General features: G+C 38.8%; 1 protein-coding gene across 1 annotated transcript; it reads left to right on the top strand.

Annotated features, from left to right (window-relative positions):
* Window positions 1-1,514: 1,514 nt before the first annotated feature.
* Window positions 1,515-9,494, top strand: DISP1 (dispatched homolog 1 (Drosophila); the record flags this gene model as incomplete). Its single annotated transcript, XM_010084506.1, has 2 exons — window positions 1,515-1,612; window positions 5,853-9,494. Coding segments are annotated over 2 exons (3,740 nt in total), but the record flags the coding sequence as incomplete, so codon positions are not given.
* Window positions 9,495-10,931: the final 1,437 nt, after the last annotated feature.

Below are 10,931 nucleotides of genomic sequence, written 5' to 3'. Positions count from 1 at the left end.
GTACTGGAGGCTTGCTAAGCTGTCTCAGTTAAACTAGACAAAGAAGTCTTTATTGACATTTGACAAGGCATACTGCAAAACTTTGATAAGTCCTGTGCTGGCAGAGAGCATGCATTAGCAGATGTAGGTGTTGCATTTGTTCATATAATGACCTGGGCTCTTTTGCAGCCACCTCAATATGTGAGGACTGATAACAGAGCACAAAAACATAATTGTGAAATTGTTTGTTTATATTACTTGATCTGAGAGAGCAGTGACCGGTAAAAACCAGGGTGAAAAACAGATTTATGATTTCTTTTTTTGATTACGATATGGTCTCACGTCTAAGTGAGAGGATGTGAGCAAGGTCGTCTTTTCTGCTCTTGTGAGCAGAAACAAATTAGACTGAGCAGATCTTGTGCAAGGAAGAGGAAATGTACTTGAAACTCTACGGAGCATTAACTGCAAGTTGAAGCAGAATTAACTCCTCTTATCCTGCCTGCTGCTGTTCCTGCATAGTCTCACTCTGTCTTTCCATTGCTGTTTCTGCATAGTCTCAGTTGTGGCAGTCATGAAGGAATTGTGCTTCTATGGGAAAGTTTGCCAGTCCCTTATGTAAAGAAAACAGTTGATTTCCTCTTGACCCGTATTTGTCATTCCTGGTATCTTTCTTTGTCTGTTCCAGGATCAGCAGATCTCAGTTTCCTTGATCTTAAAGCACGGTCAAAGATTGTAAAGCACAGCCCCTGAGTCTTTTCATTGCAGTCTTGTGAAAGGCAAAAATTCTGCACAATCACAGCAATGGGAAAAATTAAGCCTCTTGGTTTTTGAAATATGATAGTTAACATGATAAAGTTTCTTAACTCAAAAGTATGATATTGTGTTACGCAGTACCATGTATTTATGTTTGTATATAAGTTTCCCTTGTTAGCTATGCATAAAGATCTCAGTGCCACTAAGTAATTATTTCCTTTCCTAAAAGCTGTCTTCTAATTAATGTGATTTAATTTGTAATTTAAGCTGTATTTGTCTAAACTGTAGAATTCTTAAAAATGGCCTGAAGGATATCACAATTTCCACTGCAGTCATTTGCTTCTAAGGCAAAAACATTCTTGTAGAAACAGCTTTATAATTATTATTTATATTCCCAAGTGACTTACTAAATCAGCCTTTGATTACTATTATCTGTGTACTGCCATTATGCTGTGCCAAGAATTTCATAGTTTGCTGATTAGATCTTTTGATTTGTATTTGTTTGTCATATTTCAGAAGATAGTTTGCTTGAATAGAAGTCTGTAGAGCTTCTAAGTGGTATATAATATTGAAGATGCCATATTTACTATAAGCACTTGAAGGAAACTGAAACTTTCATGTGGACTGAGTCTCACAGATAAATAGCTCATCTTGAAAATAAGGTGGATTCCCATGACCTGACAAAGATTTCATCTATGTCATATGAATGGTGGGATTTTGCCTCAGTCTTTGATACCAGACACACCCAAATAACCTATAAAACCCCCCTCCTGTAATTTCAGGTGATCGCTACTCACGAGTGGTGTTTACATCAACAGAAGGAGAGAATTTATGGAATTTGAATGCAATTAAGTCAATGTGCAATGTAGATAACTTGAGGGTAAGTAAAGATGGCATTTAATTTAACTTGCATACATGAAGCATGGATTTGAAACTTTGTTTTGAGGCCCGTTGCCATCCGCTAGTATATGAGAGGACTTCCCATTGTTCACATCATTTTCGAATGATAGGTCAGCGTGCAGATGAAGTTAAAAAAAAAAATTTGGTTTGAATAATCAGATTATATAGGGAAATATATTTGATTTTGCCACTAATAGCATCTGAATGGCACGTAGGAGGGCTCCTTTAGAAGTTTCTTTATGGAAAGGTCTGTCGTAACTTCTGCTGTGTGTTCCTCCTTAGAAGATTATTCTGTGTATTTTTGTTCTTGTTTCCCAGCAAATATTTCCATTTTTCTTGCTTTTTCACCTTCAGGTGAACTGGCTGCATCCGTACCTGCATCCTCATGGCATATGCAGTTTTCTTTGACAGCCAGGTCGTCACTCAGATTTAATATTTTTTTTAGGTCAAAAGCGAATAGGTTGTCAAATGGACATCAAAGGAACACGGATACAGTAGCTAGAAATATAGTCCAATTAATTGTGGATAGTGATGCTTTCGGAATAATATTAATTTTCTCTTTAAAACTGAGAAAACGAAAGAAGACATTTTGGCATTGTCTGTCTGGCCCTGTTGTAATTTTTCTTGGCTTTCCTTGTATTCAGTACCTTGCATAGTCAAAAGAACCATTGTAATAGCCAGCTTCAGAGGCTACTATAGCTTTTTTAACATGTGTTAGAAGGTAATGTAGCACTCTGATAAAAATCGATGTCCATTTTCAATTGTTGGAATTTAACTGACTAAGGCTAAAATAAAATAAGCATTCACATGGTACATTGGTAAAGTAGAAGCTTGTCACTTGTTGGAAATAAGGACATTTTTTCCTTGGAATGGCTAAGAAACTGCAAATTTTTGTGTACTGGTGACTTTCTATGGAAATAAAACAGTATGGCTTTTTTCCATTAATAATATGTTTATTTCCAAGTTTTTCTTCTCCAAAACGAAAGTAATCATACACAACTAACTTCATATTATACCACATTTATTTAATGAGGACTATTTTCATTATTAAATTTATCATTGCCTTTTAGACAACTGTATTAATTTAGGGAATTCCCAAACTGTTTTCCCTTACAGCTGGCATTTGCTTGCTTAAAATGTTGAGCTGTAGTGAAAAGTTGTATAATGAATCTCCCTTGGCAGTCTGCTGACACGTATTTTGTCTTGGTTGGCCTCTTTCGATGTAAGTAGTTTTTGTCCTTACATGCTCATGGAACGTTCCTTACTTCCCTGTCAGAGATTACTGCACCGACAGGATGGCTCACATGATTATCCTTTATCTCTTTCAATCAGAATGAGCCAGGTGAGCAAATTACAATATTTAAACTAATCCAGCTCCATTTTGAATGAACTGAGCCAGGGAGTAATCATATCGCCAGTTCAATCAGGAGATACAGTGGAGAATACCCTTTTATAAGGGTGAAAATTGCTAGTCTGTGCATTTAGCTGTAGAAGTTTAGTCGCACAGACAGCTGGTGCAGGTAAATCCCAGGTAATATAGATCATTGCAAAGCAATGCAGTCTGAATAAAAAAAAGAAAATATTTCTGTATAACAGAGTAAAGACAGTTAATGGTTGAATTATTCCTGAGCTTTTTCCGTTATTTTTTTCTTTAAAAAGTTTGTTACTTAGAAATAACACGTGTAAATGATTTTAACACTTTCTAACAATTTCTAAGCATTTCTAACACATTTTAGAACTCACGAAGTGCTGCTGTATGCCCCACTGCCGAATGCTCATTACTGCTAGCAGCCAGTCCCTAGAGAGGATACTGACTTGCACTGCAGCTATCAGAAGAAATCGGTGACTCAGTGACCTTGTGGTCTTACAGACTCTCTTCTGGCTGTAGTTCTTTTTGTTGTTGAATTCATGCTTGTTTAGGGACACAATTCTGTTGAATAAGTGGCAAAGCTTTGTGTTTTCAAAGACAGGAAAATCAGACACTACTTTCTGTAAATGCAAAACTTAGAATTTATGTATTTTTCTGATGATAAGAAGGATTTCAGCACCAAATAGTATTTGCTTTAGTATGAGCTAACAATATATCCCCTATGTGTTAATGGTATTCCCATCTGCTTGAAGCTACTTTAACTGTATGTTTTACTGACACTTAGGGGCTCCATCCTACAGCTGCTCAGCATATGGTAGTCCTATAATCTTAATGGAAACATTATATACAAAATAGCTATAGGAGGTTTTCTAATTTTTTACTACTTGGATAAGAAGAGTCCTTTCTTTCACCTGTTAATTGCAGAATGTTTTCCCTATAAACCATAAACAGTTATTTTATAAACTTCAAAGACTGTAAAAGATCTCCTCAGACTGCTTCCCCAAAACCGTGTGTTTGTGATTCTGTGTCACTGCGTAGATCCATTTGGGCAGATACAGCATGTGCGCAGGTTTCACAGCTTAGTTTCCTTACTTGTTCCAAAATAAATGAAAATGTTGCCAGTGGCAGACCAAGTCTGGCAACAGCAAAATGGCCTTTTCAATTCCCTTGGATCACCAGCAAAGCCCAAGATATTAACATTTTACGTAGTATTTTAATGAGCTATCTGGAGCTGAATTTTGTATTTTAATTTCTAATTTCCAGCTGCCAGCTCAAGTTACTTTAGCTTTGGCAACAGTTACTTTACCAGTGAATGTTTATCACCTGCAGCAAGTGTTGAAGAACAGCATATAAACCTCATTGTCCCATCTTGAACTTGAATACATAGCGGAGACAATACAATCCTTTCCTCCCAGTTTGCCTATTATATCCTCCTAGGATTAACCTGGAGATGTGCCATGAAAAGTACAGATATGCTATTCCAGTGCTTCCTTTTATTTAGGAAAGGAATTATTTAGGTTCTTCATTTTTTCCTGAGTTTGCATGTGTGAGTGTTTTTATCTGGAAACAATCAAATGTGAATTATCCTGTTTTTTTGGAATGCCAGTTTGTTATTGTTCAGAAACTGGTTGACAAAACTAAGTCCATATTAAAGCTTCTAAAACTGCCATGAGAATCCCCAAGTGCAGGGTTTTTTGTCTGCATTATAAAAGATTGCTAATAATAAACCTGTTTTTCGCTAAAAATAAATAAATAAATAAGAAGTGGTGTATTTCAGGTCACCTAAGTTTAAAACATACATGAATAATGGTTTTAGGGAACAATTCTGTAAACTCTTAAGCACATGGTGTTATTAATGTGACTATTAATATCTGTTCATTCTATGTAACTTGATTAAGGCTGAGATTTTAATATCTAACTATTTGAAGGATTAATTCTAATTTGTCACATACAACAAGCCAGAAGTTCTGGCTTTTAAGACTTACATTCCTTGTGCCCTCTCAAGATTGAGTTTTCCCAACTTGGGAAAACTTCCCTGAGCTAACCTTGTTGCTTAAAAGGTTCAGTTCTATTTTATAGATGCTTTCAATTTTGCCTAGAAGTGCCTTATGGTGATTTACCAAAGTCGTGCTTTTAGTGGCTTCAGCTAAACCTGGAATATTCTTGAGGCGAAAGAAGAGTATCCACAAAAGGGATTAATACTCATTTAGCTGAGTCCTTAACCAAAATGTTAAAATTGCTGTCATTTTTGTAAAACTCTGGTAGGAGTTCCTAGGCTTTGGGCAGTCACTTAACCAGCAGCAGCCATCCTCCCCAATAAGCTGGATCTCTGCAGCATTCAGAGGCATGACCATTGTCTCTGTGCAGCAGGGCTTATTTTGGGGTGCTTCGTGCCACAGCAGAATTATCTGGTGCTTGTGCCTTAGAAAATCTGCACAATGTAGGGACAGGCAGTGCCTGGGTGACAGGCTGACCTGGTTGGCGGAAATGTCTGACAGCTGTACAAGAGCTAAAAACGAGTCCTAAAGTGAGGGTTGTAGAAGAGAGGTCAGGTGATGGAAGTCGTCGTAAAGCTGTCACACCTTTTCTTTCTGGATGATAAGTCCCTGCCTCTCTTAGGAACTTCAGCATGTGATTCCAAGCAGAGTGAAACTTCATAGATGCATGGCTGATTGTTTATTTTCAGGAGTATCAAAAACACTGTGTGTGGAAATTAGAATTTAAAATGTTAACACAAAAGGACCATAAGCTGAATTTTCATCACTTCGGGATTTTTTTTTTGTGTGAATGTTTCTAATAATTCAGACTGTTACTTTAAACTGGATTTTTTGCCCTGCCTGTCTTTATACAGATCAGATCCCATTCCCAGTTTGGGGATCTCTGCCAGAGAGCCACTGCTGCTTCGTGCTGTCCCAGCTGGACACTGGGCAACTATATTGCTATTCTAAACAACAGATCATCGTGTCAAAAAATTGTAGAACGGGATGTCTCTCACACCCTAAAGCTGCTTCGCACATGTGCCAAATACTACTACAACGGGACCCTGGGGCCGGACTGCTGGGATATGAATGCCAAAAGGAAGGACCAACTCAAGTGTACAAATGTGCCTCGCAAATGTACCAAGTACAACGCTGTTTACCAGATCCTTCACTATCTAGTGGACAAGGATTTTCTAAGCCCAAAGACAGCTGACTATGTCTTACCAGCTTTAAAATACAGCATGCTCTTCTCTCCGACTGAGAAAGGGGAAAGCATGATGAGTATTTACCTAGATAACTTTGAGAACTGGAATGCTTCTGATGGTGTAACAACCGTCACAGGGATTGAGTTTGGAATAAAACATAGATTGTTTCAAGATTACCTGTTGATGGATACTGTGTATCCTGCCATAGCCATTGTAATTGTTTTATTAGTTATGTGTGTATACACGAAGTCCATGTTTATCACGCTGATGACTATGTTTGCAATAATTAGTTCCTTGATTATTTCTTATTTTCTTTATCGGGTAGTATTTAATTTTGAGTTCTTTCCATTCATGAATCTCACTGCATTGATTATTCTTGTTGGGATTGGAGCAGATGATGCTTTTGTCTTATGTGATGTTTGGAACTACACAAAATTTGATAAACCTCATGCTGGAACCTCTGAGACGGTGAGCATCACGTTGCAGCATGCTGCTCTTTCCATGTTTGTCACAAGTTTTACTACCGCTGCTGCCTTCTATGCTAATTATGTCAGCAATATCACAGCAATCAGGTGTTTTGGTGTTTATGCCGGCACTGCTATTTTGGTGAATTATGTTTTGATGGTTACATGGCTACCTGCTGTAGTTGTATTACATGAACGATATCTTCTCAATATTTTCAGTTGCTTTAAGAAACCCCAGCAGAGGGTATATAACAACAAAAACTGCTGGACAGTGTTGTGCCAAATGTTCCACAAGATTATTTTTGCAGTCTCAGAAGCGTCCAGGATATTTTTTGAAAAAGTTTTGCCATGCATTGTTATCAAATTTCGATATATTTGGCTTTTCTGGTTCCTTGCCTTAACAATTGGTGGAGCATATATTGTGTGTGTAAATCCAAAGATGAAACTGCCGTCATTGGAACTCTCCGAGTTTCAGGTATTTAGGTCTTCTCACCCATTTGAACGATATGATGCAGAATACAAAAAGCTTTTTATGTTTGAACGTGTCCACCATGGAGAAGAGCTCCACATGCCAATTACAGTAATCTGGGGTGTCACACCTGAGGATAATGGTGACCCTTTAAACCCTAAAAGTAAAGGAAGGCTGCAACTAGATAGCAGTTTTAATATCGCTAGCCCAGCTTCACAGGTTTGGATTTTACGTTTCTGTCAGAAGTTAAGAAATCAAACATTTTATTATCAGACTGAAGAACAAGACTTCACAAGCTGCTTTATTGAAACATTTAAGCAGTGGATGGAAAATCAAGACTGTGATGAGCCAGCTCTTTATCCCTGCTGCAGCCACTGGAGCTTTCCATACAAACAAGAAGTTTTTGAATTATGTATCAAGAGAGCTATAATGGAGCTAGAAAGAAGCACAGGGTACCATTTAGATAGTAAAACCCCAGGGCCCCGCTTTGACCTAAATGACACCATCAGGGCAGTTGTGTTGGAGTTCCAAAGCACCTACCTCTTCACGCTAGCTTATGAGAAAATGCATCAGTTCTATAAAGAGGTGGACTCATGGATTTCAAGTGAGCTTAGTTCTGCTCCTGAAGGTCTTAGCAATGGTTGGTTTGTGAGTAACCTTGAATTTTATGATCTTCAGGACAGTCTTTCAGATGGTACTCTGATTGCCATGGGTCTTTCAGTTGCTGTTGCATTTAGTGTAATGCTTCTTACAACTTGGAATATAATTATAAGCCTTTATGCAATAGTTTCAATAGCTGGAACTATTTTTGTCACCGTAGGTTCTCTGGTTCTTCTTGGATGGGAGCTAAATGTGTTAGAATCCGTCACTATTTCGGTTGCTGTTGGCTTATCTGTAGACTTTGCTGTTCATTATGGAGTGGCTTATCGCTTAGCCCCTGACCCTGACCGAGAGGGAAAAGTCATTTTTTCTTTAAGCCGTATGGGTTCTGCTATTGCAATGGCTGCATTGACTACCTTTGTAGCTGGAGCAATGATGATGCCCTCTACAGTGTTGGCGTACACGCAGCTTGGCACTTTTATGATGCTTATAATGTGCATTAGTTGGGCTTTTGCAACATTCTTCTTCCAGTGCATGTGCCGGTGCCTTGGACCCCAGGGCACTTGTGGCCAGATCCCACTACCAAAAAAGCTGCGCTGTAATGCCTTCTCTCAGACCTTTTCAGGAGCCCAAGGAGGCAGAGGTCAAAATAAATCCCATCCTGTTAGCAAATATCAGCTGGACTCCAGAAGCCAAAAACCAGAAATGGAGCACGAGCACTATGAGCTCGAGCCTCTGGCATCACAAACCGGTATGTGTAACCCTGCAGAGAAAGTGACCTACGAAGAAACTCACATCTGCTCAGAGCTCTTCAGCAGCAGGCCCCAAAACACGTGTATGCCTATGCATTCAGCCTATAATAGTGAAGTGAGTAAAAGCATAAATGTTGCTAGTTCAGCTATGCTGCAGACAGCTATTGACCAGCACACCATATGCCCAGTTTTCTCTCAGAACAGGCAGTGTAGCTGTCCTGATGCATATAAGCAACTGGCAGTGAAGTGGAGTCCACACTCATGTCAACAGTTAAGCGATACTTTCTGTTACCAGTGTTCTCCTTCACCGGGAACTGTACAGATCCAAAGCTCTGTAGCTCCTGTAAACGCTTTACAGCAAGCAGCCGAAGGTTACATGCACCCGGTCCAGCATGTCCTCCACTGCAGTTGCCTTCAAGGAAGGCTCAAAAGAACGATGACGCAGAACTCTCTGCCTAAAAATTTTTTCCTCCAGTCCGTGCAACAGTTTCAGGCACATCAAAGAATAAATAGGACAGATTCACATGCTCATCAAAACCCAGAGGAAAACGTAAGAACTGTTCCAAAGGTGATGAGCTCCTCACAGTTTCTCTGCCGAAACGCAGGACCTCTCATAGTGCGTTGCTCCGAATGCGAGAACAGTGTATCAAATAACCAAAAGGCATTCTGTCAGCAGACGGACAAGTGTGATGAAAAGGGTGGTACGGAAGCAAATGGGGTTGAAAGCAAGAAAGCCTCTCTGTCAAAGCAGAGAAAGAAAGCTGAGAGCAAGATAGATCAGCAGTCTTTGCAGAATGACCGAATTTTGAAGGCTGACCAAAATGACAAAAAACATCTGCTGAATAGGTCAGTGAGAGAGGCTCTCTATGATGGTTGCCGTGAAGGTTCACACTGTTGTAGCAAGGCTATCGCAGTGAAGTGCAATTCTGTTGACTGTCAAATGCCAAACATCGAAGCCAATGTGCCTCCTATGTTAATGCGCCCAGAACTTTCCAATGAAAGTTTGTTAATAAAAACACTATAATAAATCTTTAATTTGGCAATCCTGCGTCTTTCTTTTAAAAGTAAGTTTAAAACACTAAAAAGGAAAGTCCTGAATAAATATGAATTATAACTTGCATTTTGGAATGAAAAATGTATTTTATAGAACAGTAACATTTATACATTTCATAAAGCCATTACATGTAGTAAAACCTGATGTTGTCCAGAATGTTGGTTTTTTTTTTTTTTTTTGCTGTAACTCACAGTATGGATTATGCTTAATTTAGTTTTTGTCCCAGGGCATTAGAGTTTGAATTCTCCTTATAAACCATCTCAAGAAAGAAAGCATTACAAAGAAACTCTCCCTTTTCTGAAGCCAGGTAAGATTGGTTACCAGGTGAGATTGGTGACCTCTGGGTCAGACTGAGATTGCCACATTTTCTGAGTACATCCCCTACCTTTATTCTGCTGCTGCTGTGGCAGGCTTGTATGCACCTCGGAACAGTGGCAGGACTGTAACTGTGTTCGTTCAGGATTGCCTGAAAGACCAACTCTGCAGGGTAGCCTGTTTGGGGAATATTTTTAATTACTTATCCCAACAAAATCTGAGGAAAAGGTCTTGGAGGTCAACAGCACTTGTACGTTGTTGCCTATCTGTGTATATAGTGCAGTAAAACATTTTAAACTGCCCTTCCTGGCAGTTACTGTGTAGGCTTTACCATTAAACACCAGAGAATACAGGTGGAAATAATAGTAAGTGAACATTATTTACTACTCAGTGATGACAAGAAAAGTATAATTCATGTGTATGATATACGTATGTATAGAAAATCAGGAGTTATACAGTTGGGCATGAAGTGCCTTGCAATACTGAACTTTTTCCCATAAAGCATGGAAATTAGAAGTAAATGTACTGTGGAAAAAGGCATAGTTAATGCACATGTTCTAGACTTACTGTCAGGAGTAGCAGATTAAGTCAATTCAAAAGGCTCAAATACATAAATTAAAATATCATGTTCTGAGTTTTCTTACCCAGAGAAGTTCCAAGATGTATTTACAAATACTGCACTAAACCAAACCATGTAACCAAGACACTGGATTTCAGACATCGTGTTTGTGTAACTGCAGGGTTTAGTCAAATGACAGCTATGGTTTGGTCATGGGAATGCTTGCTGGTCTCAGCATTCGGGGAGAGTGGATTTGAGAGCTGGAACTGTGTAGCATGTCATAATTGCTATGCACCTTAATGACAAATCTCTCTTCATATAATCGTTTGGTTTTGCTGATTATGTTGATTTACTATACACAGATAACAGAAGATAGATTTCATGGACTCATACGGTATCGTGTACTTGGTGTGTTAAGAATCACTGGAGGAAAAGCCTGGCTTTTTCTGTTCTAATGTTCTTGTTGAAGGGACACAGAAGATTAGTATTGAATGACAAATTGCTTTGGTTTCACAGAATCACAGAATGTTAGA

Source organism: Pterocles gutturalis, unplaced genomic scaffold (assembly GCF_000699245.1).
Source record: "Pterocles gutturalis isolate BGI_N339 unplaced genomic scaffold, ASM69924v1 scaffold53080, whole genome shotgun sequence".
Classification (NCBI taxonomy): Eukaryota; Metazoa; Chordata; class Aves; order Pterocliformes; family Pteroclidae; genus Pterocles; species Pterocles gutturalis.
This window is presented reverse-complemented; position numbering and strand designations above follow the sequence as displayed.